Genomic DNA, 28000 nt, shown 5'->3' with positions numbered 1-28000 from the left:
CAGGTGGCCCCGGCTGATGGCTTCTCTGACCTCGCCATGCAAGTGATGACATCTCCATCAAAGAACTACATTCTGTCTGTGATCAGCGGGAGCATCTGTATATTGTTCCTGATTGGCCTGATGTGTGGACGTATCACCAAGCGAGTAACACGAGAGCTCAAGGACAGGTAGAGCCACCGTGACCACCAAAGGAACTACCTGTCCAGTGCCCAGTTTGTACAGCCCTCCTGTATAGTGTACCCACTCACCTCGTTCTTCTAGGAGGTGGCATCAACACCCATGTTAGAGCAGCAGCAGGTGTCCTCTGCGTTGTCCCATCTCAGACTTCGCCCGTGTCCATGGTGTCCTCCTCCTCCTCGACCATTTGTGCAACAGCAGCAGCTGGCCGCTTTGGTTATTGCCTTTGTTGGCAAATTTGGGTTTACCTGCTCGTAGACAAGTCTCTCTCGTACCAATGGAACTACCAGTACTTCGAGAACCAACTTACCTGACCTGCAACTCAAATGATTTTTAAAAAAAACAAAACAAAACAAAACAAAAACCACCAAAAAAAAAAAAAAAAAAGAAAGAAACAAAAGAAAAAAAGAAATTTTTAAAGAAAGAAAAAAATGTATATAACACATCTCCTCCAGGCTTGACTTGGGCAATGGGGTTATTTCTTCTCTGTGACTGTAAAATGAAGCAGGACTTAACGGGGAAAACACAGCACCCAATATGCTATATAACTGGGATGTCTTGCTCATTTCTCAAAAGCACCTTTGGACCATGTGGGGGCCACGGACTTCACCGACGAGTGGGAAATCAGTGACCAGTCTGCTTTGGGTCTTGTTTTCTTCTGCTAAAACAGTGATGCCTTCCAGATCTCACCTTAATAGAGCCACTGCTGGTCAGGACCCCAGGCCATGAGTATTTCTATGACCCCCTCACTTCAGTGAGGTAAAGCAAGCATGAGCTTCCCTAAGCCAGAGGCAGATGGGTTGGGGAGGAGATCAAAAGTGGGAAGCTGGTCAGAGGCTGGACCCTGAGTCCCAAGGAGCAGGATCCCAGGAATCTTCCTCCTCCAGGCTAGCACAGGACTCAGTTACATTCGGATTGACCCTGCTGGGGATGGTGGTTAGTCTGGAAGGCCTGCAGGGAGGCAGGGACTGCAGCAGAGAGGGAGCTCGGGGCAGGAAGGAGGAGCAGGGATTGGTTCACTTTGCTCAGTTTTTAGGCAACAGTGCAAGTCAGAGACAATGGCTTATAAAGATTTAGTGTGGTCTCAAGATGTGACTGGCAGTCCAACCTGACCCTTGTGCAGGCTCAAGGCCACCTTCCCAGACAAGCTCCCTTATGCCTCTTTGTAGAGAGGACTTGGAAAGTTATTACGTTAAAAGATGGAGCCTTTTATCTGTTTTTTTCTTTCTGTCCATTTGCTGCGTACACCCACTGTAGTAGGCATTGGCTGAGTGTTGTACTTTGATGAATCATCAGATGTTGTACTTCCAGAATCTAGCTTTATGCAAGCAATCTTCCTGGCCGTCCTCCTTCGTCCCTGCAGTGTGGGATGGCAGGTTTGGAGTGTAAAAGGGGAGGAGTGCAGGCATCACAGTGCAACTTGGCACACCTTGGTTTGAGTTTGGGGCATGGAGTTACAGTGGGTGCACAGAGGGCGGCATGTACAGTAGGAGATATATTTATATAATATATATTTTATTAACCTGTTAGACGTCCACAGAGTATTATAAATCACGTGCCTAAAACTGTCCACATAGACCATGGCGCCCCTCCTTGCCCTGCCCCCCCTTTGCCACTGTCCACATGTGCTGCGGGACGTATGCAACATTTGTCTCCCCTGAAATGTGTTCGATACAAAGTGGGTCAGTTTGTGGATCGGTTGATGCAGATTACTCCTTGTCTCATCTGAATGATGTATATTAGAATACTGTGGTTTTCTTTGCTCGTTGCTCCCCTTCCAGGAGGCAGTGCGATCCAGAAGCCAGCTGTATCCCACTGCCTAGGGTACTGCGAGTTACCAAGGGGAACTGCTCAGCTGCTTGGTCCCTTCAGTCTTGCCGTTAGGGTCTTCCTGATTCTCAACACCTGTCCTGGGGTTCTTCCAAAACTTGAAACTCTTGGAGTCTGAGCAGCATACCCCTACCACCACCATTGTTGGACTGAATTGAGCTGGTCCGGATAGTCCACTTCCAGGAGTTCCCACCTGGCCTGGGGGCTTGGGATTGAGAACCGGGGATGTCCTCTCAACGCAGGCCCCCACTGACCTGTCTGGCATGGTTCACAGGATAGAATAAAACATTCACCATTTGGTGAGTGTGCGGGTACCATTCTCCATCTCTGCGTTCTCCCTCCTAGTGTTTGTAAAACAAACCAATAGTTTAAGGTATCTGGACATTTTGGCTTTGTCTGAAGCATATCTGGAAGCTTGAAAAGGATTTTGATTCTTGAAACATTTATCATCTTTAGAAATGATACAATAAATAAAAGGGATAATTCTGCCAGTATTTTTGTTGCTTTTGCTAGAAAGCATTTCACCATCCTGCTTGGAATAGTTTCATATGACTGATTCTTGAGAGTCCCAGGTAGTGTCCTGAGCAGTTTTCTACCTGCAGGGGGCCCAGCACCTTCTGAACCTGCAGCTCAACTGTATCCATTCTGCCCCCCATTTGGTATAATAACACAGGTTCTGGGGCACCTCTGGTCACTGGCCTCAGAGGTCAATCATGAGTAAATTACCTAGTCGACTCAAGAAGAAATCGCCCTAGTGGAGAAGCTGATGATGGACCTTGGCCTTTATCTCTTCTGATGTCTAGCCTGTGGACAATAACAAGCAGCTGGTGGGGGGTTTTCCACAGTCAAGGCCTCAGGCGTTTGCCGAAAATCCAGGTAACTCATCTGGCCTTATTAGCTCTCTCCAGGGTCTGGGGAAGTCATATGAAGTGTGCTCCAGAACACTCCAGAGGCCCCGAGAGGTTACTCTCCTGGCCTGGAGGCCCTCCGGTATAGGAGATCGGAAATGCAGGGCAACTGTCAAGAACAAGACTCTTCCCTCTAGCTGAGTTTCTCTCCCAGAAGAGTAGCCCTGGAAGTGAGACCCTTACCCTGGTGCGGCCCTGACCATCCTCTGCTATTGCTGCTCTCCCAGGAGACGTGTGCTAGCAAGATGTGCTGAGGTAGGAGCATAGCCGAGGCTTGGGTTCACTCCAGCAGGAAAGTCTTCCTCCTCTACATTCCCTGGAGGCCCTCTGGCTGCCACTGCCAGTCCTGTGGGTCCAGTCAACGCACTCCAAACCAGTGCATCCTGAGTACTGGTACTCAGCAGGCATTGGCTCGAATTCACTGCAGGCCTCCGGCTGTCTGATATCCTGTGCTTCCTTTTCGGGGGAACAGTGAGCAGCTCTGCCTGGGCGAGAGAGGGAGGGAGATTCTGCTTTCCTAGAAGAGGTGACAGAATTGTCAGAGTTCACTTCTTCCTATTTCCTGAAGTTGTGTCATAAAAGAATCCAGTGGTAAAGAGGTCTATAGTATCCATTTACTCATCAGACAAAATGGAACGGGACTTCTGTGCCGACTTCCCTGTCTTCCCAAGAAAAGATTCACTCTCTTGTGTGAGTATGACTTCTGGAAATGTCTCCCATCCTCCCCACCCCCAGACTTGCGGTACAGCTTCTGTCCCACAGATCCCCACTCCAGGGAGTCATCCAGGGAGAGAGAGATGGCTTCATGGGCCTCTTTCTTACTTAGCTGGTCTCAAGTTCTTCTGAGAAAAAGCTTTCATATCCCGTTTCTTCCCCTCCCCCACCAAAAACTACATGTTCTCCACATCCAGCTTCTTTTAAGCAAGCAGATACAGAGAAGGAAGCTGGAAGGGACCCGTGGCAGCCAGCCAATCCAGCCTGACCCATTCAACCTAAATTTTGGCCACAGAACCACAAGCATAGGGCTTTTTGAATTGTGTGCATTTTGGTATATATATTTGTATTTCAGGTTCTTACGGATTTGGGAAACCTGAAAGATCCTTTTTTTCTCCCCCGCTTTGGACAGCACCTACGTAGCTTTATCGAATGCAGCATTCGGGTACCCTGAATTTCTCCTCGGCCTTCAGGGACACTTCTTTCCTTCACCTCTTCTCCACTGCTCCCTGATTCCCAAGGGCCGTGGGGCCACAGCTCCTGTTCTGGCCTGCCCCTCCTCCCTTCCTCCCTCACTCTCTCTATCTCTGTCTCTTGTCTTTGGTTGGCCATCTCTCTAATACACTCCTCTTGGTCCTCCTCTCCATTAGGACCAGGGTCACATGTTAGGGCATTCGAGTCTGAAGCCGAATCCCCCTTCTTGCCCTGACCTCAGACAACAGATAAGTCATAGCAAACCCAGACTGACTCTTCTGAGTGACAAGCTTCTCCCAGCCGTCTAGTGAGATCACTATGGAGACCCCAGGACTGCTTGTTATCTGGAGCACAAGGTGGAACTATCTGTTTAGTCTGGTGGTAGCAGGATCCTGATGGTGGTTTCCTCTCCTTCCTCCTCCCAAGATGTGTCACAACACACCGGTAGGGATGTTGTTGGGATACATGGAGTAGAGAAACCTTCCTGGGCAAGGAGAAAATTCAGATAGTGCCTCTATATTCTGTTTTTGCCTTCCCCCAGCATGGAACCCATGGAGCCCATGGAACCCATGGAACCTGGACCCCAGAGCCCAGCAGGCCTATGCCAGGAGCTAGGGAGGTTGGAGAGGCCCCGGGCAGACTGCAGTCAGTGCACGGGGTCGGGTGGCCAGCAGGACAGCCGGCAGCAGGAGCCTTCCCAGCAGCTTCTCCCGGCACAGTGTTCCCAGGTCAGTCCAAGCAGGAAAACAGACTGAACAGCAGATGCTGTGTGACATCTTAGGCCTTGAACTTTTTTTTTTTTTTTTTAAGAAAGAAAATACAGAAAAGTAAAATTAACAAGCCTCTTTTGTAAATGATTTTTCTTTCTATGTATAAAATCCCAGCAGTTCCTTGTTTTTACATGTTCATGCTGTGTAATTTTGAGATGTTACTGAGATCCTGAACATAATGTGCATTTTTTTCTGTACAGATGAAATGGGAGAATTTAATAAAGAGTTTGCAGGTTTTTACTTGTTAAATCTTCTCTGGTGACTGGGAGGACGCCCCCAACCAACTGCTCTGTGAGGAGCATCTCCCGAGCTGTGCACCCTGACCCTACTCGCTGCGCTTGGTGGTGTCGTTTCTGTCTCCTCAGCTAAATAGGTCAAGCAGGGTAGGACCGCAGGAACTTTAGAGGCCGAATCCAAGGTTTTCTGACCGTCAGGTTCATGTGTTGGGAATTACTCACTTTAAACCACATCATAAGGCTCCTTCCTGGGGAGAGCGTAGCTGGGACCCATCGTTGCACATAAGGCACATGGATGCACTGGTCTCTAGTGGTCACCTTCCCTCTGGGCCCAGAACTAGGCCACATTTCTTGTCCATGCCCTGTCAGGTCCCTGTTCATCAGCCCTCACCTCCCCGTTCCAACAGCCCAGTCCCAGGGCCAGTGACCCCTGTGACACCCTTCCTGAGGCTTCTGTCTCCTTCGCTATGGCAAAGTGAATTTGCATGTGGGTGTTACAAAATCCTCACTTAAGGAGTTTGCATGGACACAAGGATTTCTCGAAGTAGAAACATCTGTACCAGGATCTGAGTGCTAGGATGCCCGGTGAGAAAGGACCAGAGGACCCTGGGCCCAGGGTTTCTTCTCAGAACTCAGATCCACTTTTTGCAGCTGTCACATGGGAGATGGTGGGCCTGCGTGTAGCGTGGAGGCCAGGAGAAGGCGAAGCATAGAAGAACAAAAGAGGAAGAGAGAACAACTGGAAACACTCTGTAGGGAACTCTGGGCAGCCATCACCCTGGATGGGAGGAGTCTGGGGCCAGATGCTCCTGAGAGTCTTAGAGAGGCTGCCTGCTGTGGTGCAAGTGTGGGAAATGAAGTCACTGGTATTCCCACAAGGGAGAAGTGGGTTCCCGAGCTCGCAGCATCGGCCCCTTGACGGGATGCCACAGCAGTAGTGGGGACCGTGCTGCCTTAGCAGTCTCTGAAGGAATCACCCTACCCTCAAATTCTGTGTGATCTTTCTGATTAAAAACCCTTGGCCAACTTAAATCCTCAGAGGCATTTGGCATTTGTTCTCAAAAGGGGCTGAGGAATGAAAGGATTTTAGCCAAAAAGGGGGAGAACTTTAGATACCCAACCCTCTGCTAGATGAAGAAGTGAGAGAGGGTGGGTGTGACCCGGCTTTCTCAGCTAGTGAGCAGCAAAACATGACGGTCTGCCCCTGCCACATGCGTTTCCCTCTGGCCGGCCAGAGTGGCCTTGGGACCTGTATGACTTTCAGGCTCCAGGCTGCAGTGGCTGACCTGTCCTCAGAGCCAGACCATACCCTGGACGTCCCTCCCCTGGAAGGTATTGGCCTTGGTCCCAGGATCCCACCTCCCTTGCCCAGAACAACCCACAGCACAGCAGTAACTTCTCAAATTCCCTGTATTTATGGAGAAATTTGGACAGCCTGAGAGAGAAAGGGGGACCCAATGGGTAACGAAAGGCAGCAGACTAGGAGGAAGCCGGCCGGAGCAAGGAGGGAGGGTCCGGGGCATGGGCAGCCCCTCGGAGGACATGGAAGCCCCTGGGGCTCGGCCACTTGTGCTCCGGGGCCGCGGCAGGAGTGCACCTCCTGCCCACCTGCGCCCTGGAACCGGGGGCCGCTCCTTGACCCCCTCTGGGGAGTGGCTCCGTAGGGTGGGCCCAACAACAGCGATTCCTCCAGAGAGCAGCCAGGATGAGGCCGTAGATGAGAGATGCGCCCAGCAGTCCCAGGTAGCAGTAGGTGGTGGCAATGAGGATCTGCTCCAGCTCCACTGTGAGGGAGACAGGCACAGGGTGAAAGTGGGCCCACAATGAACAATGCATCTTCATGGGCTTCTCCCTGCCCCTGCCTCCTCCTAAGGAGGCCTCTCTGGCTCACTTTATCCTCTGTGAAGTTGTGTTACTCCCCATTTATAGGATAAAAAGTTAGACTTAAGATCTGTAAGTGCAGAGATGGTCTGGACTGGATGGGGTAAGTAGGTAGGTGGATCTGAGGCCAAGAGAGGGTAAAAGACTCCTCCTCCACCTCCCCCCCCCACCCTAGGGGCCACAGAATGTTGAGGGCTGAACCAGGACTAGACCCAGGTGCTTTGGACTGGGTCTACACCTTTTCCAGCCAGAATCTCAGGGCTCAGCTCTGACTGCATCAACACAGGAGCTTCCCAGACCCCCCAGTGGGAGGGCCCCTCTCCTGGCTGAGCTCCTGAATATTTCCTGTGTTCCTGTCCTAGGACCTTTAGTGCAGTGTTCCTTGCATTTTAAACCTTGGTTCAGTGTCTGACTTACCCCTCTAGACTCACTAATATTCAGACTGTGTTCCAGTCACCTCTCTGCCCTGGCAAATACTTAGTACTCCATAAAATGATTGCTGAATGAGTCGATGACCGTGAAAAGTCAAGGCTTCACCACCCAGGGGGTCCCACGTCAGTGTCGGGGGGTCCGTACCTAGAAGAATGTGTCCACTCTTGTTCGCATTCTCCACTTCCAGCGTTCTCCTGTGCCCTGGAACAGAGCAGATGCCCTTCATATAGCTTCCCTGTGCCCTGTCCCCCAAAGGAAATAAGCAGGCATTCACCACTAGGGAACACAGAAGCCAGGAGTGACAGAGTAGGTATTAGGACTTTGGGGGTAGCTCGTCCCACAACATTGCACGGGCTCCAAAGCCACGTCCAGGCTTCACCAGAAGCTAGGGCAGAGCCAAGGGTTCTTTGCCACACACAGCAGTGCTTATCTTGACTTTATGGTTTGCCAGGGAGTAACTGATGTCTGGGTTCCAGGTGGTTGCATCAGGAAGACTGGAGCACAACCCCTGGGTCCTCTCTACTCACCTCGGCCCCAGGGCAGGGGCAGCACGACTTCTAAGACTCCACTCTGGTGCAAGCCTCGGCAAGTCACAGACATTCCTGCCACCTCCTGAGGCAGCTGCAGCCAGCTGACCATGGGATCCCCAGCTCCCCCAGTGGAGTCCTCTTCCTCCAGGTATTGGCCTTCCAGGACCCAGGACACCCTCAGAGGGTCAGGGTTATGTCCTAGGGCCACACAAAGTACATGGAAGGGAGGGCCGTAGGCTGGGATGAACAGGCTCAGCTCAGGTGGCTGCAGAGCCAGGGGTTGCCTCTTAGCTGTGGGGAATGAGAGGAAGAAGGATGTTACCCAATACCACCAGCCTCTTCCAAACTCAGTCCTATTGATCCCCCTCCTTCTGGGGCCTCTGGAGACTCTTCTACCCTTCCTCTATGGCCTTCCCTCACCTTTGTCAGAATCTCCTTTGCCCCACAACTGGCCTTCTGGCCTGTTGGGCAGAATATGAGCTAAGCTTATCTCTGCCACATGTACCTTCTGTCCTCCGGGCCTCCAGTATCCTTACTACAGAGCAAGGGAAGGGAAGGGATTTAATGTTCTTGATGAGGCTTCCCCTCCCAGGCCTAAAAATCCGGTCTAAGGTGTTTCTGTCCATCCTCAAATGCTTCCAGCCAATTCCACCATCCAGAAGCTTGAGCATTTTCCCTGCTGGCAGTCTACTCTCCTGGCCCTCCTTCTCTTTCCCTCATCCTACCGACAACAGCTTCCTCCAAGGGGGCTCCACCATCTACACCTTTCTGCCCACTGCCACCAGCTCCATTGCACTCGTATGCACTAGGGGCACCAGATCCCCACACTCTTAGACTCACCCTGATAGAGCAGTCGGGTACCTTCTCCAAAGACATACTGGCCTGAAAACCATATGGCACAGTAGTAGGTGCCCTCATCAGCAGGGCTGGCATTGCCCACGGTCAGGAGCGCAGCATTCTGGGCTGGGTCCATCTCTGCCAGAAAGCGAGGATTCACACCAAAACCATAGCTGGGGGGAGCCCCTTCTCGCTGACTCAGCAGGAAGGTGGGGCCACTCCCCTTCAACTGCTGGTACCAAGATAAGACATGAGCCCTGGCAGGGCTTCCCTGCACCACACACCAGATCTGTGGATTGCCTCGTCCACTCACCACAGAAGACCGAGGCTGGAACAGAGAGGGCTGGAGGACTTCTGGGGCACCTGAAGAGGCAGAGAGGATAGTGACCCGCTCAAAACAACTCAGTAGTCCTTTATTAGACACTGTCAGCTCAGCCGAAGCGTCCGGTCTCACCAGAAGGCCATTTGACAAAACCTGTCAAAACTGTACGTCATCACACTCTGTGATCTGGCAATTTTATTTCCATAAATTTACCTTGGGAAAATAACTGGACTCAGGGATATTGGTAGACCTACAAACAGGACTGTTATAATAATGAGAAAATAAATGTACTTAGAGGAGAGGCTAAAGTTTTAAATGAGATACCCGGTCTATGCAGTACTATGCAGGCCCCATAAAAGGAAAATGAAGAACTCTCACTTCTGGGTAGGATGGAGTTGTTGGCAGCCAAATAATGTTCCCACTGAAAACAACTAGAAAAGCCAGAGGAACAGATGATATTTCAGGTTTAAGAGAGGTACAGAAGCAACAGTGGCCAGAAGGGTTAAGGATGTGCAGAGGGAAGAGCCACGGAGGTGCAAAGTGACAACTTTCAGCCATCTGCAATTGCCAATTCTGGCAAGAGGCTAAGGATCCAGGTTTTCCCCGGGGGGAAGGCTGCAGGTGAGACAAGAGAAATTAGCAGAGCCGTTTATAATCTCACAGGCTGCAGTGACAAAACCGGAAACCTGAGGAACCTCAAATATATGTTCAGTTATCACCATTACCTGAAGTCTGAAATTTTATAAGATGGGAACCTTAAAAGCTAAGTCCAACCTCTGTGAAGCAGAGCGGAATTTTGCAGAGTCACAGTGCTGAGAAGATAAATGATCAGAGTTTGACATCTCAAAAGGAAACACTCTGCTGTATACACCAGGATTTCAGTTCGATGTCCCAAATGGGTCAGCCCTAGGAACAAGGCAAATGAGTAGTAGATGGAACTCTATTAAAACTGCATTCCATACACTTCTAATTGTAGAAGGAATTCTGGAATTAGGAAGCCACCATTTGACAACCACCATAGGAATCATCACTCAGACAAGAAGCATCAATAGATGATAAAACATTTTGGGTTTGGGTAAGTTTATTTATTTTTATTTTTATTTTTATTTTTATTTTTATTTTTATTTTTTTTTTGAGAGAGAGAAAAAGCACGCGTGGGGGAGGGGCAGAGCTAGGGAGAGAGAGAATCCCAAGCAGGCTCCACACCATCAGGGCAGAGTGTGACGCGGGGTTCGATCCCATGAACAGTGAGATCATAACCTGAGCCCAAATCAAGAGCTGGACGCGGAACTGAATGAGCCACCCAGGCACCCAGCCACATGAGCAAAATTAATATCAACAGGAACGGGGCAAATAGACATCATGTGCCTCCTGATACAGGGCACTGAGAACACAATCTTTCAGTGGTATTCCTGTCATAAATGCATGCCTGAATCTAATCATGAGGAAACATCAGGTTTGAAGCATCAAACCCAAGTTGACGTATATTCTACAGAATAACTGGTCTGTACTCCATCATGAAAGGTGAAAACTAAGGAACTGTTCCAGACTAAAGGATAATAAAGAGACATGATAACTAAATGCAGTGTGTGATCATGGATCAGATCTTGGACCATATATATATATGGTCCATATATATATAGAGATCATCTATATATATTTATTTTACTCTAAAGAATATTGGAGAGAAAACTGGTGAATTTTGAGTAAGATTTGTAGATTGAATCATAGTAATTTTGGCTTCTTTATTTTGATCGTTGTATTGTGTTACACGAAGACTGATGGATGACTTCTCATCAGAGATGATGGAAGCCAGAAGACAATGAAAAGACATTTAAAGTTCTTGCGTGAAGACAAACAAACAAATCTGTCAACATAGAATTTTTTCTTACCTAATGAAACCATCTTGAAAATAAAGATGTTCCCAGATAAAAGCTGAGATAATATGTCACCTACAGGAATCCTAAAGGGAAATCTCCAGGCAAAAGAAAAACGACCCTAGATGGAAACGGGGAAATGCATGAAGGAATGAAGAGTAATAGAAAGGGTAAATATGCAGTTAAATATAAATAAATATTGTCTGTACAAAGCAATAGAAATGTCGACTTGAAATGTCTTATAAGAACAACACAGAAGTTGGGAGGAGGCAAGTGAAGTTAAAATACTCTAACATTATAGCCTCATTAGAGAAGTGGTCAAAGTAGTATTATATTAGACCATGAAGTCAGAAATGCATATTTTAATCTGTAGGAGTACCCACTAAAAGAATAATAAAAGAATGTATAATTAACAAGTTTTTAGAGGAGGGAATATTTTTTAAAAGAATCCAGGAGCACCTGGGTGGCTCAATTAGTTGAACATCTGACTCTTGATTTCATCTCAGGTCATGATCTCACAGTGAGTCTGAGCCCTGCGTCGGACTCTGCACTCACAGTGTGGAGCCTACTTGGGATACTCTGTCTCCCTCTCTCTCCCAAAAATAAATTGAAAAAAAAAAAAAAAAGAATGCAAAAAAGGACAACAAATAAGAGAAAAGGGAATGAGAAACAAGGACTATAGTAGGTATAAACCCAAATATATTAGTAAATATGCTAAATATAAGGGGACTAAATTCTACAATTGAAAGACTAGGACAGACAGAATGGATCAAAATCTAACAACTATAACCTAACAAAGATCACACCCTAAATATTAGGACTTGAAAACACTGCAAGTAAAAGTATTATTATCACTGATACACCTATGCTAACATCAGATCAAATAGGCTTCAAGGCAAAAAATAGTACGAAGAGATGAAGATGTACACTTAACGATGTAAAAGGGTCATTCCAACAGAAAGACATAAACCCAGCCATTTCAATAACCATATTAAATGTAAGTGGTCTAAACACCTCAACTGAAAGTCTGATTGGACAGGAATCCTGTGGATATTCCATCCACAACAAACCCACATAAGGACAAAAATAATTTAAAAGAAAAAGGATGGAAATGTCATACTATGCTACTATTTTTTTTTAACAGAAAGGGTAGTATCAAAATCAGATAAAGTTGATTTCAGGGCAAAGAATACTAACAGTAAAAAGTTTTATTTCATAATGTTAAAGAGTTCAATTCATTAAGAGAATATAACAATCTTAAACACTTACACACATAATGAAATTTCAAAATAAAAGAAGCAAAAGTAATAGAACTGCACAGAAAGACAGACAAATCCACAATAATGGCCAGAGATTTCAACACCCATCTTTTAATATTTGATAGAACAAGCAGGTAGAAAATCGCTGAGGATACAGACGCCTTGAATAATACCATCAACCAATTTACAAAACAGTACTTATAGAGCCCTCCACCCAACAACCCCCAATTACACTTATTTTTCAAATGCCCACGGAACCTTTATCAACTTAGATCATATTCTGAACATAAAACAAGTCTTCATACATTTAAAAGGATTCAAGTCACACACACATTGTTCTTTGACCACAGTGGAATTCAATTAGAGACCAATGACAAAGATGTTTGGAAAATTCCCAAATGTTTGGAAAATAACTTAGTTCTAAATAACCCATGGGTCAAAGAGTAAATCTGGAAGTATAGCAGTATTTAGAAGTAAATGAAAATAAGAAGGTGATGGGTCAAAAAATGTGTGAGTGCTGCTGATACAATAAGTGGAAACAGACACGGGGGATCTATCCAGATGATAAAAGTGCTCTAAGACTCAATGCTGGTTATAGTTGCATTGGTACATTGGTAAATGTACCGATAAACTTGGTACATTTGTTGAAAACAACTAAACTGTACAGTGCATCTAAATTAAGTGGATTGCGTGACACGTATACTTCACAGAAGTTGTTTCTAAAAACACCTAAGGACTGTTAAAGAAGAAATAAAATCGCATTTACAGACAACCTAGTGGTAAACATAATAAAATTTTAAATGTATAATCTGTTAGAATTAATAAATGAGTTTATCAAGGTCACTGGATATAAGGTAAGTATAGAAAAATAAATTATAGTTCTATATTAACTATAAATAGACAATAAAATTAACAAAATACTACTTATGATAGCATCAAAACCAACAGATACCTAAAAATGAATCTTTTTTTTTTAAGTTCATTTGGAGAGAGAGAGCACGCACACAAGCTGCAGACGGGGAGGGAGAGAGAGAGAGAGAGAGACCATGGCAAGCAGGCGCCATGTTGTCAGCGTGGAGCCCCATGTGGCGCTGAAACTCTAGAACTGTGAGATGATGGCCTGAGCCGAAATCAAGAGTCAGACGTTTAACCGACAGAGCCACCCAGGTGCCCTCCCTAGAAATAAATCTCCTAAAAATATGCAAGTCCTCTACACTGAAATCCACACAACATTATTGAAAGAAATGTTTACAATGTGAGTAAGTGGAGACAGATACCACGCGCATGCATTAGAACATTCACTGTGATGGAGTTGTCAGTTTTTCCTAAAGTGATACACAGCGTCAAACTTAGCTCGTCTTCTGAGCCATAAAACAAGTCTTAGTACATTTAAAAGTTCCCATCAAACCCCAGCAGGTCTTTTTGTGGAAAATGATAAGCTGATTCTAAAATTTTTATGCAAATGCAAAGTTCCTAGAATATCTAGGGCAATCTTGAAGAACAGCAGAGCTGGAGGAGTTACACTCCCAAGAACCAAAACTTTGAAGGGGCTGATGTAATGAAAACAGTGTGGTATTGGTGCAAGAATACACAAGGGATCAGCGGAACATGAGCCAGAATCCAAAACGTGTCTACAGTTTTATGACAAAGCGATGCTATAAGGCTATGGAGAAAGGACGTCCTTTTGTGCTGGGTCAACTGGATATGCACATATGCACAAGCAGTGAGTTTGTTTGTTTTGCACAAGCAGTGAACTTTAACCTCCAACTTTAACTGGATTACAACCAAAAATTTCAGCTGGATTACACATCTAAATCTGGAATGTAAAACAGGAAAGCTTGGAAGAAAACATAGGATAATATCTTTATTTATTTATTTATGTTGAGAGAGAGAGAGAGAAAGAACGAGAAGAGGAAGGGCAGAGAGAGAGGGGGACAAAGGATCCTAAGTGGGCTCCGTGCTAACAGCGGAGAGCCTGATGCGGAACTGGAACTCACAAACTGTGAGAACGTGACCTGAGCCGAAGTCAGAAGCTTAATGAACTGAGCCACCGAGGCACCCCGAGAATATCTTTATCAGCATAAACCTCGGAAACAAATCTTAGTAGGCAAAGATTTCTTAAATACGACACCAAAAAAAGTCCGTTATAAAGGAAAAACTATTATGTAAACAACATTAAAATTGGGAGTGGCTGTTTATCAGAAGACACCATTAACAACAGCGAAAAGATCCATGGACTGGAAGATACAACACAAATAACCAACAGAGGAGTTCTATTTAGATTTTTAGATTTTATAAAGATCTCCCATAAATCATAAACAAAAAGTCAAATGAACCAATAGAAACATGAACAGAAGATTTGAATGGGCCCTTCACAGAACAGGATATCCTAAAGGTCAACAAACATGAAAACGCGCTCAATGCCATTATTCATCAGGGAAACAGAAATTAAGACTATGGGGAGATTAAAAAAAAAAAAAAAAAGACTAGGAGGACATCAGGCGCACGCGTACCTCAATGGCTAAAATGAAAAAGGTAATTCTCAAGTCTCGGCAAAGATGTGGAGGAACGGGAATTCTCTTAAACACGTACGTATCTGTTTTTGCTAATATCCCAAAACCTGAAGGAAAATTTAAAACCGTTAACAGCAGTAGCGTGTGGGTTCGGGACCATGGTAGGTCTTAGAGCTTCTAATAAATCTACTGCTGTGTAATTTTACCTTGCAGGCTTTACTATCACCGTCAGAAATGAAAAGTTTCACATTTTGAAAAGAACAAGTCTCTCCCATCACGCTCGAACACCAAGACCCAGGACGTAGTGGTATTTCCTCGCCCTCATCTCTCTTGACCTTTCTGTGGCACTTACCTTGACCACTCCTGGGTCAAAGCCGGGTCTGCCTTCAAACCCCAGGGGCTGACCCCACTCTGCTCCCCTCCCACCCGTCCATCAGCCCTTCTGGTGCCTTAGTCTCAGTCCCTGGGATCTCCGTCACCCTCTCTCCTGGCTCCTGGACAAGCGCACTGGGGTAGCTCTTCCCTGAGGGTTCCTCAATTTCTCTCCGGCCTCATTTCCACCAAATTAGAGTGAGGAAGATCCACCCCCCACCCCTGCATTCCCCATCCTCCAGCTTCCCCAGCCTGCAGACAAGTCCCAGTCTCCAGGTCCTGCAGACCCTGTCACACAGCTGTCCTCCCCTCCACCAAAACCTCTTGAGCCTGGGTCACCTCCTGCCACCCGGATGGCCCCCAGCCTCCCGCTGCTCCTGCTGGCCCCAATGTCATGCCCCAGCCCATGTCACACCTGCCCCCCAACTCCACCGCTTTCACCAGACCCCCATCTACTAGCTAGCTGTGTGACTGTGGACACCTTATCTAAGCCTCAGTCTCACTCTAAAATGAGGGTTGTAGAATCTACCTCACAGAATTGTCATAGGATTCAGTGAGATAAAATCTAGCATACAGTGCCTCCTTAATCAGTGTCACCAGTTTCTACTCTTTCTGTTCAGCTCCACGGGACGCAAGGCACGGGTGATCTGACCCCTTCCCCAAGTACCGAGACCGCCCCTCCCAGCCCTCAACTGCCCCGCCCAAGCCCCTCTGTCTGTCCAGGTCCAGCCCCTGCACCTCCCCCGCCCCCCTTCTCAGCACCCTGCAGTCACTCAGGCCTAGGTTCCTCATGGGAGGTGGGAGTGAGGGGTCCACCCGGCTGTGCACCAGCCGCTCTCCCGCCTTCCGCTTCCAATAGTCCTCGCTACGCTCCTAAACCAGAATCTGTCCACAGTCACAAACCTCCATCCCCATTAAACGCGAGAGGGGCGCCTGGGTGGCTCAATCGTTGAGCGGCTGACTTCGGCTCAGATCATGATCTCACGGTGGTGGGACAGCTCAGAGCCTGGAACCTGCTCCCTGTCTCTGCCCCTCTCTCGCTCTCTCTCAAAAACTAAATAAACATTAAAACAATATTTTAAACGGAGCGAGAGGCCTAATTAGGATCTGGGACAGAGAGAGGGGAGAAGCTCACCTGAGACAGAGCGCAGCAGCCAGACACACAGGGCCCAGCCACGCCAGGACGCCGGGACTCTACTCGGGAGCTTTGGTGGCGACGCCATCTCTCTCCGTATCAGCCCGAGGCTGGACGGAGCGTGCAGAGCTTCTCCAACCGGGCCCTTCCTGTGGCCCCAGAACGAGAGGCCTGACGTCGGCTTCCTCCCTAGGTGCAGGGGGGGGGGGGGGGGGGTACAGACACAGGCGCGGTGCAATTGTGGGCCAACCCCAATATCCGGGTCTCTCGGAAAGCCCCTGGAGGGGTGGGGGTGGGGCATCTGAGTGCTGGGGCGAAGCACAGAGGACCACTTGGTTTGCAAGCAGTTCAGCAGAGGATTTGGTTTACTGGGCCCTGAAACCAGTCCCGGAGAGGTCCCGGCCTCGGGTCTGGCTGGGTCCGCAGGCCTGAACTGTGATGTCAGAGGCACACCCCTTTCTTTCTCTCTGCTCTGTAGCCGTCTTTCTTTCCGTTTGGTTTGCGGGCAGGCTCTCCACACATGGTGGAAAGATGTCCCCCAGGGCCCAAGGCTCAGGTTGGCCAGCGTAGCCACCTCGGAGAAAAGGAAGAGTCTCCTTCCTGTTACTTGAAGCAGAGTCCGAGGCTGATGTTGGTCGACCTAGCCTGGACCATGCACCTGCCAAAACCCATCACTGTGATCAGTGCGCTGGCTGGGCCTGGGTCACCTGTGCCCTCTGGAAGCTGAGGCATGGGGGCAATTTGAGAAGGTCTTTGGGGACTTGGAGTCACAGCATGGTGGTTCCCAGAGGAAAGCTGGATGCAGTCACCAGAGGGTCCAGAGCAGGCACCTACCTGTCCAAAGGGGCTAATGTAACAGAAGAAGGGGGGGGCCTCTCCCGCCCAAGAGGGGCCCCTCTGCTGCCTCCTTCCAGCTTCTCAGTTCGGCAGCCATGTCCCCACACCCTCTCACAAAGCCCCCACCTGTTTCTCCACGTTGCTCTGCTTCCTGACTGTCCCAAGAAGTGGCCCGCAGTTTCTCCTGCGGCTCGGGAAGAAAAGCCTTGATGGCCTGCTCACCAGAGCCCTGAGACATCCTTCCGTCCCAGAGAGACCCAGACCTCGTGGTTCTGTAATAGCAACCAAGATAATCATAACAATAAATAATTGGCCACCTCCTCATCTTCCCTCAGGTTGGGTTATCCGGTGGAATCAGCGCCAGTGCCACGAGGCACTTAGCACACACGGTACCCGGCATGTTGGAAGCACCTGGTGAATGAGGTAGGTCATGTTTTCCAACATGGCCACCACAGTGCATCTCCCCCCACACGCCCTTTCTTTTTCCACCCGAGTTGGTATTCATTTTCTAAGCTGAGATACAATTGACGCACAGTAAGCTGTACATATTCAAAGTGTGCAGCTTCGTAAATTTTGACGTGCGTATGCCCCTGAAACCATCACAGCTATCAAGATGTTGAACACATCCACCAGCCCTAAAAGTTTCCTGGTGCCCCTCTGTCATCCCTCCCTCTACCCCACTTCTAGCACCTGCAGGCAACCGCTGGCGTGCTTCCCGGCACCACAGGTCAGTTTGCGTTTTCTAAACGTTTTATGTAAATTGAATAATACTGTGCATGCACTTTTTTGTCTGGTTTCTTTCACTCAGCGTCGTAACTTTGAGAGCTGCCCATGTTATTCCATGTACCCATAGTTAATTAATTTTTATTGCTGAATTGTATTTCACTGTATGCCATAATTTACTTATCTGTTCACCTGCTGATGAACATTTGGGGTGTTTCTCATTGTTGGCTCCTTCAAATAAAGCTGCTGTGAACATTCACGTGTAAGCGCTTGTATACACTCTCCTTTCCTTTCGCAGGGATTACCTTGGAGTTACATGGCTGGGTCACAGGTACGTGGATGTTTAACTTCCTAACAGACCGCCCGGCCCTTTTCCAAAATGTTTGTACAAGAGCATCCTTGACACCCCTGGGCATGGTCTGTCTTTTTGGTCTTAGACATTCTGGTAGGGGTGTAGTGATAGCTCATTGTGGTTTTAATTTGCCTCGTCGAATGACTGATAATGTTGCTGGGTTGCCGTGCTGGGAGGAAGCCAAGCAGCCGCAGGCAGAGCCCACGTGTAGGTGTTCAGCTGACGACCAGCCACAAGCAATAGACATGTCGGTGACCCTCAGATGGTTCTCGCCCCCGGCCTTCAGGGCCCCCACTCCCCCCGCCGATGCCACATGGGGTGGAAATAAGCTGACGCCCCCGAGTCCTGCCCAAACGACAGATTCATGAACAAAGTAGATGACTGGTGTTTTAGAAATGACTTTTTTAAGCTTATTTATTTTGAGAGACACAGAGACAGCACGAGTGGGGGAGGGGCAGAGAGAGAGGGAGAGAGAGTCCCAAGCAGGCTCCGCGCTGTCAGCACAAAACTGGACGCGGGGCTCCAACTCACGAGCCGCGAGATCCTGACCTGAGCCGAAGTCAGACGCTTAACCGACTGAGCCACCCAGGCGCCCCCAGAGTAGAGAATTGAGGAGCTTAAGCCCTCCTGTTGTGCTGCCTGGATTGGAATCCTTCCTCCACTACTTCTCCTCTAAGTCAACCAAATTCTTTAACCTCTCCGAGCCTGAGTTTTAGCTTCTTCAAATTGGGAACAGTAGAACCTGCCTCAGAGGGTGGTTATGAATCTAAAATGACCCGTGTCTGGCACAAAAACAGACACTCAGATCAATGGAACAGAATAGAGAACCCAGAAATGGACCACCAAACGTATGGCCAGCTAATCTTTGACAAAGCAGGAAAGAATATTCAGTGGAATAAAGACAGTCTCTTCAGCAAGTGGCGCTGGGAAAACTGGACAGCGACATGCAGAAGAATGAACCTGGACCACTTTCTTACACCACACACACAAAATAAACTCAAAATGGATGAAAGACCTCAATGTAAGACAGGAAGCCATCAAAATCCTCGAGGAGAAAGCAGGCGAAAACCTCTTTGACCTTGGCCGCAGCAACTTCTTACTCAACACGTCTCTAGAGGCAAGGGAAACGAAAGCAAAAATGAACTACTGGGACCTCATCAAAATAAAAAGCTTCTGCACAGTGAAGGAAACAATCAGCAAAACTAAAAGGCAACCTTCAGAATGGGAGAAGGTATTTGCAAACGACGTATCAGATAAAAGGTTAGTATCCAAAATCTAGAAAGAACTTATCAAACTCAACACCCACAAAACAAATAGTCCAGTGAAGAAATGGGCCAAAGACATGAATAGACACTTCTCCAAAGAAGACATCCAGATGGCCAACCGACACGTGAAAAAATGCTCAACGTCACGCGTCATCAGGGAAATACAAATCAAAACCACCACGAGATACCACCTCACCCCTGTCAGAATGGCTAACGTGAACAACTCAGGCAACCACAGATGTTGGCGAGGATGCGGAGAGAGAGGATCTCTTTTGCACTGCTGGTGGGAACGCAAGCCGGTGCAGCCACTCTGGAAAACAGGATGGAGCTTCCTCAAAAAATCAGAAACAGAAGTACCCTAGGACCCAGCAATTGCACTACCAGGCATTTATCCAAGGGATACAGGTGTGCCGTTTCGAAGGAACACACGCACCCCAATGTTCACAGCAGCGCTAACAACAATAGCCAAAGTAAGGAAAGAGCCCAAATGTCCATCGATGGATGAACGGATAAAGAAGATGTGGTACGTATGTACAATGGAGCATTACTCGGCCATCAAAGAGAATGAAATCTTGCCGTTTGCAACCACATGGATGGAACTAGAGGGTATTATGCTAAGTGCAAGTAGTCAGCCAGAGAAAGACAAATATCATAGGACTTCACTCATAGGAGGACTTTAAGATACAAAACAGAGGAACGTAAGGGAAGGGAAGCAAAAATAACATAAAAACAGAGAGAGGGGACAAAACAGAAGAGACTCTTAAATATGGAGAACAAACCGAGGGTGGCTGGAGGGGTTGTGGGAGGGGGGATGGGCTAAATGGGGAAGGGGCACTAAGGAACCTACTCCTGAAATCATTGTTGCACTATAGGCTAACTAACTTGAATGTAATTTAAAAAAATAAAAAAAATAATAAACTAAAAAAAAAAATCTAAAAATAAATAAATTAATAAATAAAATGATCCATGGCAAGAACTTAGCCGACTTAGCCTGGCACCTGCTGCTGTTATTTTTACCAGCATTGTCTGATGGCCGTATGGATATAAAAACGCTCTCCCTCATTCTCTCCCAGGGAGCTTGTCTGCCCAGCTCCTGGTGGAAAGGCCTCAGGTGTGTGGGTCGGATGAGTTAATATTGATTGGTCTAGGCAATTTCCAAACATGGGATGGCTTGGGGTTTTAAAATCTGGACTCTCTCTGGGGCGCCTGGGTGGCTCAGTTGGTTAAGCATCCGACTTCGGCTCCCGTCATGATCTCACAGTTCTTGGGTTCAAGCCCGGCGTTGGGCTCTGTGCTGACAGCTCAGAGCCCAGAGCCTGCTTTAGATTCTGTGTCTCCCTCTCTCTCTGCCCCTCCCCTGCTTGCGCTCTGTCTCTCTCTCAAAAATAAACATTAAAAAAAATGATTTAAAGTCTGGATTCTCTCCTTTTAGGGCATGTATTGCCAGGCAAATGTTCTATCCCTCTGAGCCTGCTTCTTGCCCCCCAAAACAGGGTTAAGGCTGTCTACCGAACAGGGTGAATACGTGGGGATGTTATAAGGCACCGTTCTGACACAAAGTGAGTCCCTGATAAATAGCAGCTATTAACACTAGTAACACTTATCCTGTGATACAGCAGGTAACAAATTAATTACTTTGGAAGGAAAACAAGGGTGGGGAATAACCTTTTTTTAAGTTTGTGTTATTTATTTTGAGAGAGGGAGAGAAAAAATGCGTAAGTGGGAGAGGGGCAGAGAGAGGGGGCGGGGGGCGGAGAGAATCCCAAGCAGGCTCTGCGCTGACAGTCCAGAGCCCAATGCAGGGCTCGAAGTCATGAACCGTGAAATCATGACCCTAGCCAAAGTCACATGTTTCACTGACTGAGCCACCCAGGCACCCAGGAATCACTTTTTAATGCAGAATTTGGGGAGCTTTAAAATTTTTGTATTATCTCTATTGTTTTAAAATTGTAATCCACATTTTAATAAATTTTAAGAAGATTAATACATTCCAATTATCAATAAAAATTTAAATATGCTATATTGTGTGCCACATACACATTTTTATCCCATTTACAGGTGACTTGAGGCTCTCATTCGTTTCTACCAGATATTCCATTTGTGACCAAGGGCCGCTGGTCAGGGCTCGGTTTCCTGACCGTGGTCACGCCACAGTCTCCCTCCTGCTGGCCTTACAGAAATTCAACCCAAGTGTCCCACAAACGACTAAATTCTAGAAAGTTACACAGCTGTGGAGGAGGGGAGGGGCTGTGCTCTTGGGGAGCCTAGATGGGGAGGGGCAAGGCCACGTCCCGGGTCCGCAGTGGTACAGGCTCCGCAGGCTCCCGATTTTCCACCAGTGCCCTTCTCCCTGAAGAGTCCACACCTCGAACGGAACTGGAGAACAAATAAACAAGAACAACCACATAACATACTGCCTCCAGTGCTTACGAAGGTCCCTGCTTGAGGGGAGAAGACGGAGTGAGGGGGAGAGTGCTAGATTCTTGTCAAAAACCAAGGGAACCCGCGGTTATCCCATAACAAAGTCCTCCAGCTCACGGGAGAAACCAACAGACAAACCTCCGTGGGATTCGGGGAGGATAAAGAGCCAGCTCAAGACTCTGCCGTGCCAGGGGGCGCCTGGGTGGTTCAGTCGGTGAAGTATCTGACTTTGGCTTCGGGCCTGATCTCATGGTTTGTAGGTTCAAGCCCCGCGTTGGGCTCTGTGCAGACAGCTCAGAGTCTGGGGCCTGCTTTGGATTCTGTGTGTGTGTGTGTCTGCCCTTCCCCTGCTCACACTCTGTCTCTTTCTCTCAAAAATAAACAAACATTAAAAACACAAAAAAAGACTGCGGTGCCTAAGTAAGTGGGTGGAGTGAGGGAAGGGAGAACACTGCAGCAGTAGTTTTGATTCATTCTGCAACGGTTAGGTCTAGTCGCTTAGCTGTGTGTGATAAGAGACTGGAAAACAATTGGAGAAAGATTCCCACTATGACGTAGGAGTTTCTCAGCGTGGGGCATCGATCGGGTTGTCTGGTGAGAGCTGGTGTCCTCAAAGCAAAGAGAAAACAGAATTTGCTCAATTACACGCCACCGACATAACGGTCCGAGCGTCTCAAAGTGCTCACGTGAGCAGCAGGGAAACAGATACGATTACCTTGAAAGGAAAAAAGAAGGTTCTGAGAGCCGACCACTGTCAGGTGGGAAACAGGAAGCCAGTAGCCCCGTGCTAAGCGATTCATCAGCAGATAACGTTGAGTGGCTTAACGTAAACACCCTGATGGAAGGCTGCCATTAGAGCTTCAACCCAAACCCCTCGAGGAAGAGGAGGAAGAAAAGCAGGAGTTTTCAGTTTTTAAACAGACAAATTTAAAAATGAGTATTTCTTTAAGAAATAGAGCACACATACACTACGCCCCCCCCAAATGTATAAGAAATGGTACAGGTAGGTTTCTCATTGTAAGTAAATTTTACTCCCTACCCCCTAAGAAAACAAAACCAAAAACCAAAAACTTGAAATACACATGGAACTCTAGTTAATGCTACAAAAGCTGAACTGTTTTGGAGGAGGAGGGGTCAGCTTCCATGATGAAAGAGAATGCTTCTACCAAACTGACCTTCCAAACGGTAACAGTTACACATTTAGAACAAAATACAGAATGTAATGCCCCAGAGGAACAAAGGCAGGCAGTTTTTAGAGGTGGGTCAAACGGAGCAGCAGCCTGAGCCACGGAGCAGCTAAAACTCCAACAGTAAAACCCACCAAGCTCTGGACACCACGAAAGGCGCCTCAGAAGAACCCAGGCTGCAAGAGAGCAAAGGGGAGCCTGAGAAAGGAGGCTGTCAGAGAAGGAAGATGCTCAATTACAGTGAAAACTCACTCAAGTCTCAGGCTGGCCCTAGAAATGTGCTTTGTGGGCAAATCATTTCAGATATGCCAACCCCTAGTCCCGGGAGCCCAACTTTTCCAATCTCTACTCTCTCCATCTCTCTCTCTCTCAATATATATATTGGGAGGGAGGTATATGGATATATACCCACATACTATATATATATATATATATATATATATATATATATATATATATATAGTATGCTCATATATATATATATATATATATATGAGGGGAGCTTTAAAATTTTTGTATTATCTATATATAATATATATAGATTTATATATCTATATGTATAGGTATATATATCTCCTATAGGCTCTCTCTCTTTTTATATGGTCTCTATTGGTGCCTAATCCAGAGGCGGCTCAGGAAAGCTAACATCCCAGAGTCATCCGCCAAGGAAGAGGCAGTGCAGGCATTCAGACCCAGGCCAGGTCAGCTCCAAAGTTATGCTCTTGACCAAATAGGACAGCGACCCTCTGACCCCGGACTCTGGGGGACTGAGTCAGACGATGCCCCAGATCCAAGTGTCTGAGGGCCCCTAACTCTGCAGAGGCCCCTCGAGGTGAGGACAGCAGGAAGGTAAGCGCACTTCGCTCTTTACGAAGCTGCACCAGAGAGCCTCTCCTCAGTCCCTCCCGTGCCACGGGGGCCGCATGGATTATCACCTCTCAGGGGGAGATTTGACGAGTCTGATTTGGGTTTCTAGTTAATCCTGACTACCTGCACTCCAGATGCGGGGCTGGGAGACCCGGGAAACCTCAATTCACGAGTCTCAGCGCCACCTACCGGTGAGTTGGTACACCCAAGGCAGAAAAGAGTCCTGTCTGCTCTCCCAGGCCACGAGGCCACGACGAAACTGCCATTTCACAGATTGGCAAACGGAGCTCGGAGCTCGCCCTCACCGCTTTCCCTCAAGTAATCATCTGGCGGATGCAGGGCGCAGCACAAGGTGGTTACGGGGAAGCCAGTCCTCTTGGGAGGGACTGACACGCGAGGAGGGGAGAGGACCACGTAAAGACAGAGGCGGAGAGAGTCCAGCGGCCACACCAAAGGGAGACCAGGTGTTGTGGGGAAGGGGAGGCTTCACCGAGAGATGGTGGTGATGTGGGCTGAGGTTCTGAAATTCTGGACGGTCTGCCAGGCTGACTGGAGGGGCTTGGGGGGGGGGGGGCATTTGATTCCAAATGCAGAGCTCTTCCCCGAGCACAGCGGGACAGGTGCCAGGAAGGGCATCTCAGCGAGCGAGAGATGGGTCTGGCGGGTGCGAGTGGAGAGCAGGGTGAGAGGAAAGATGAGCCGCACACACACACGGGGCAAACAGGCCAGGAATCGGGCCCCAGCGTCGCACAGTGTGTGGGCCCAGAACGAGTTCCACCATGAGGACCGTGCTCTGCCACACGCTAAGGAGTCCGGACGCAACCTCCGCAACGACTGGAGTCATGAGGACGCGCTAAGCCAGGGAGTACAACGATCCCACGTGTTTTGGAAAGACAGCCCTGCAGAGCGAGGACAGGGTGGGAGCAGGAGCGGGGCCATCTCTTCGGGGATCGTCATCAGAGCGAGGGATGCTACTCTCTGAACCCCGGCAGCAGCGGCAGGAACGAGAGGCCGGAAGAGACCAGAGGTCCGGGGACACCACTCGGTCGCGCTGGGTGACGAACCGGAGGTACGGGGAGAAGCCAGCGGGGCGACCAGATGACCCCGCGGTTTCTGACCTGGCTGACCATTCGTGGACTGGAAATAAAAGGAGATTTGGATGATGAGGTCGTTCCCGACGTGTCAGCTTATGGGGTTCTCACACGTAGCGGCTCAGAAGCTGGTTAGATGAGCGGAACAAAAGACCGGTGACTCCCGAGTTCGCGGCGAGTGAAGAGTCCCTCAAGGAGACGGAGGCCCTGACTGCGTCGTTCCTGCGTGGCCACGCGGCCAGACGCCCTCTATTCGAGCCGCGAGATGGCTGCTACACCCCAGCCCGGGACCCGGTGCGTCACAGAGCACTTGGCCTCACGCTTACGGGCCCGCAGGGGGCTGCGGTTTGGCGGATGGCGGGTGGCCCTTGCGGGCCGCGGGGTCGGCGGGCTGGGCGTCAGGCCGGGTTCAGATCTGTTTCCCGAGTCTCCCCTCCGGTGTGATCCCATGATCCTCCAAGACACGGTGGCCGCTCAGGGCACCATCGCTGATGAAAAGCCGCACCCCGGAGGGCTACGGACGCGCGTAATTTGCCTTAGGGCCTCGCTCCGGGCCTGCACACCGCGGTCTCTGCCGACCTTTTGTAAAAGTCCTCAGGACGGCTGACACATATACTCCAACCCTTTCACGCACTGCAAGGTCACCTGGCAGACGGCACAGGGCCTGAAAAGATCCGGGGAGCACAGCTAAGTGGGGCTCCTTACTGTTACATTGCGTGCTCTTTTCTCGCTCTCTGTCCCCAGCCTCAGACGTCCTCCTGGCCACCTGCCCTATGCTACGGCGCAGATGGCTTCTGGATTCAGAACGAACACCTCGGCTCCGTCTCTAGATCTTCCCACAAGCGGCGTGATCTTGGAAAAGTCACGTTACCTCTGAGCCCACATCGTCTGCTAAAACCTCACCTACTAAGATTGTCACAAGATCCAATGGGATGAGGTATGAGAAGAGCCCTGTCCTGCTCAAAGTATCTTCCTTAGGAACCAGCGAAAGTCCTTCTGAAGCCACAGAGCTTTCACAGCTACCATTTGTCCTCCGGACTGCTCAACTCTTGGCACCCAGCGGTTTCGAGACACGAGAGAGAGAGCTTCCTGGAAGCCTCTCGAGAAGTACGGGTCAGACTTCCAGCCTGGTTGATTCCAGTTCACTCAGAGGGTGTTGCTTTACGTGTCCCGAGACGATTCCGAGGCACCACCGCTGGTGCCTACCGCATGCTTAGCACTTTCTTGGCTGGTTCAGTCTGTCGCGTGTTAGAGACTTAGATGTGAGTCCTCAAACCTTCAGAAGAGTAAGGGAGGCTATCTGTCTCTAGCCATGCCGCCACTGCGCGGAGGGTGATGGAATGCCTGTGTGCTGTGCCTTGGTTTCCAAATCCTGTTTTATGCTCTGGTAACACAGGTGGATAAGGTTTTGTGTATCGTGTTTATCCTCTGTTATGGCAAATACTTAACACCCTGTCGCCAAACATGAAGCACGTTTCACAGTGGACTCAGCCAGAGTAATTAACGTGTCTGTTTATTCATTTGCAGACCCAGTCGCATGAAAAGAACACGTTAATTAAACTCCGGCTTGATGGAAGTACAGGGTAGGATGTTAATACCGCGCCCGCGGAGGCAGACGTGCTGGTCACTCTGGGCGCCTCAAGTCCCCGGAGCTCCTGTGAAAGAGCCCGTGCCCTAAAATGCCTCACGTGTCCTCAGCACCACCTGCTGTCACTACACACACACACAGAAAGGGGCTGAGCAAACTGCACATTTACAAAATGTACATTTTGTAATACAAAATGTACATTTTGTAATACAAAATGTAAATAAGGAGTTACAGCGCTGTACGATAATTACAATGGCATTTTCCTGTATCCCAAGAGCACACCGGAGAGTGAAGCGTTAACTGTGCTGCTAGAAACCCCTTGATTGAAACAAGCCGCAGAAACTTTCTACCCAGCAGGCCAGGCCTTTGATCTGGGGAAGAGAGGCTGTGGGGGGTGGAGGGGAACCCTCAGACCGAGTGATTGACTTTCTCTTTGTCCTTCCTGTCTACACCTACCGTGGGACATTCTGGCGTAAGGCATGAGAACCGAGAACCGAGAACCGGGCTTGGAGCAGAGAGGTGCTCCGAGCTCCAGTTCCTGGTGTGCAAAGGAAATCCTGGCATGGATCTTTTGAAACAGATGCTGAAACTATCCTCCCCACCCCTGGTAATTTCAGTCCTTGCGAGACAGAAAACCAAGAAGGCAGAATGTTTGCAACGGTGAATCCAAATACCACGAGTGAAAAGTCCCGTCAAGACGTGTAATTGTGCACGGGACGGTGTGCTCTGTGAAGTATCGTACAAGAAGTCACTCTGACGTTTCGTGGAGTAGGAGAAGCCCGGAAGAGAAAACAGTCAGTCCTCCTGAAGAATAGGGCATTTGGTGGACATGAGAGCCTAGAAAGTACAAGAACCAACGTCGACAATAAAGGAGCCGTGGGACTCAGCCTTTTATCGTGGAGATGTAAATAGTGACGGTTGAGGGGCACCTGGGTGGCTCAGTCGGTTGAGCCTCTGACTCTTGGTTTGGGCTCAGGTCATGATCTCAGCGTTGGTGGGTCCCAGTCCTGCGTCCGGCTCTGCACTGGTGGTGCAGAGTCTGCTTGGGATCCTCTCTCTCTCTCCTTCTCTCTCTGCCCCTCTCCCCTGCTTGTTCTCTCTCCCTCTCTCAAAATAAATAAACATCAAAAAATAGTGATGGTTGACGTAAGCAGGGAGAAATGCGTACAGTGTGTTCACTACTTAACTGCACGTAAACGGAATGGAATTTACCACACCATCACTTCATTTCACCCACCGTTTCGTACAGACAACTAGGTTTCTCCCCAATTCACAAGCCTGAAAATGGCATAGGTGAAACTACTCATCAGGAAAACTTGTGAAGTTTTTCTCCCCAAACTGCCACATCTGGGACGTCCTCAAGAATACAACCTCAGATGGGTTGGTCTATTTCCTCTTCCTT

General features: G+C 48.6%; 2 protein-coding genes and 2 long non-coding RNA genes across 6 annotated transcripts in view; 3 read left to right on the top strand and 1 right to left on the bottom strand.

Moving 5' to 3' along the window:
* GLG1 (golgi glycoprotein 1) overlaps positions 1-5109 on the top strand; it is a 150834-nt gene extending 145725 nt beyond the window's left edge. Inside the window, exons 26-27 of one of the 2 annotated variants that reach the window (XM_023245357.2) lie at positions 4-167; positions 1214-5109. In XM_023245357.2, the coding sequence (XP_023101125.2) occupies positions 4-167; positions 1214-1289 (240 nt within the window). In that variant the 3' untranslated portion in view covers positions 1290-5109. Of the gene's footprint in view, positions 1-3 lie in introns of both variants that reach the window. The other variant, XM_023245355.2, reaches the window with a different exon arrangement.
* Positions 5110-6501: 1392 nt separating this feature from the next.
* On the bottom strand, positions 6502-16447 carry LOC102899111 (immunoglobulin alpha-2 heavy chain-like). Of its 2 annotated transcripts, none has more exons than XM_019820053.3 (5): positions 16268-16447; positions 8793-9152; positions 7950-8243; positions 7567-7623; positions 6502-6893 (listed from the first exon to the last, which is right to left on the bottom strand). In XM_019820053.3, exons 1-5 carry the CDS (start codon positions 16353-16355, stop codon positions 6589-6591), a joined length of 1104 nt encoding a protein of 367 aa, XP_019675612.1. In that variant the 5' UTR covers positions 16356-16447; the 3' UTR covers positions 6502-6588. The 2 variants fall into 2 exon arrangements, with proteins under 2 accessions (XP_019675612.1, XP_006941800.1); XM_006941738.4 differs by having other exon boundaries at positions 8793-8927.
* Positions 13308-18093, top strand: LOC123382181. The gene is made up of 2 exons (XR_006590164.1): positions 13308-14835; positions 14974-18093. It is a non-coding gene; the product is annotated as an uncharacterized LOC123382181 (long non-coding RNA).
* A 5502-nt stretch (positions 18094-23595) lies between these two features.
* Positions 23596-26419, top strand: LOC111558035. Its single transcript, XR_002738513.2, has 2 exons — positions 23596-25304; positions 25755-26419. It is a non-coding gene; the product is annotated as an uncharacterized LOC111558035 (long non-coding RNA).
* Positions 26420-28000: the final 1581 nt, after the last annotated feature.

The sequence above is a fragment of the Felis catus genome, chromosome E2 (assembly GCF_018350175.1).
Source record: "Felis catus isolate Fca126 chromosome E2, F.catus_Fca126_mat1.0, whole genome shotgun sequence".
NCBI lineage: Eukaryota > Metazoa > Chordata > Mammalia > Carnivora > Felidae > Felis > Felis catus.
The sequence above is the reverse complement of the archived record's forward strand: the minus strand, read 5'-3'. Positions and strand labels throughout refer to the sequence as shown.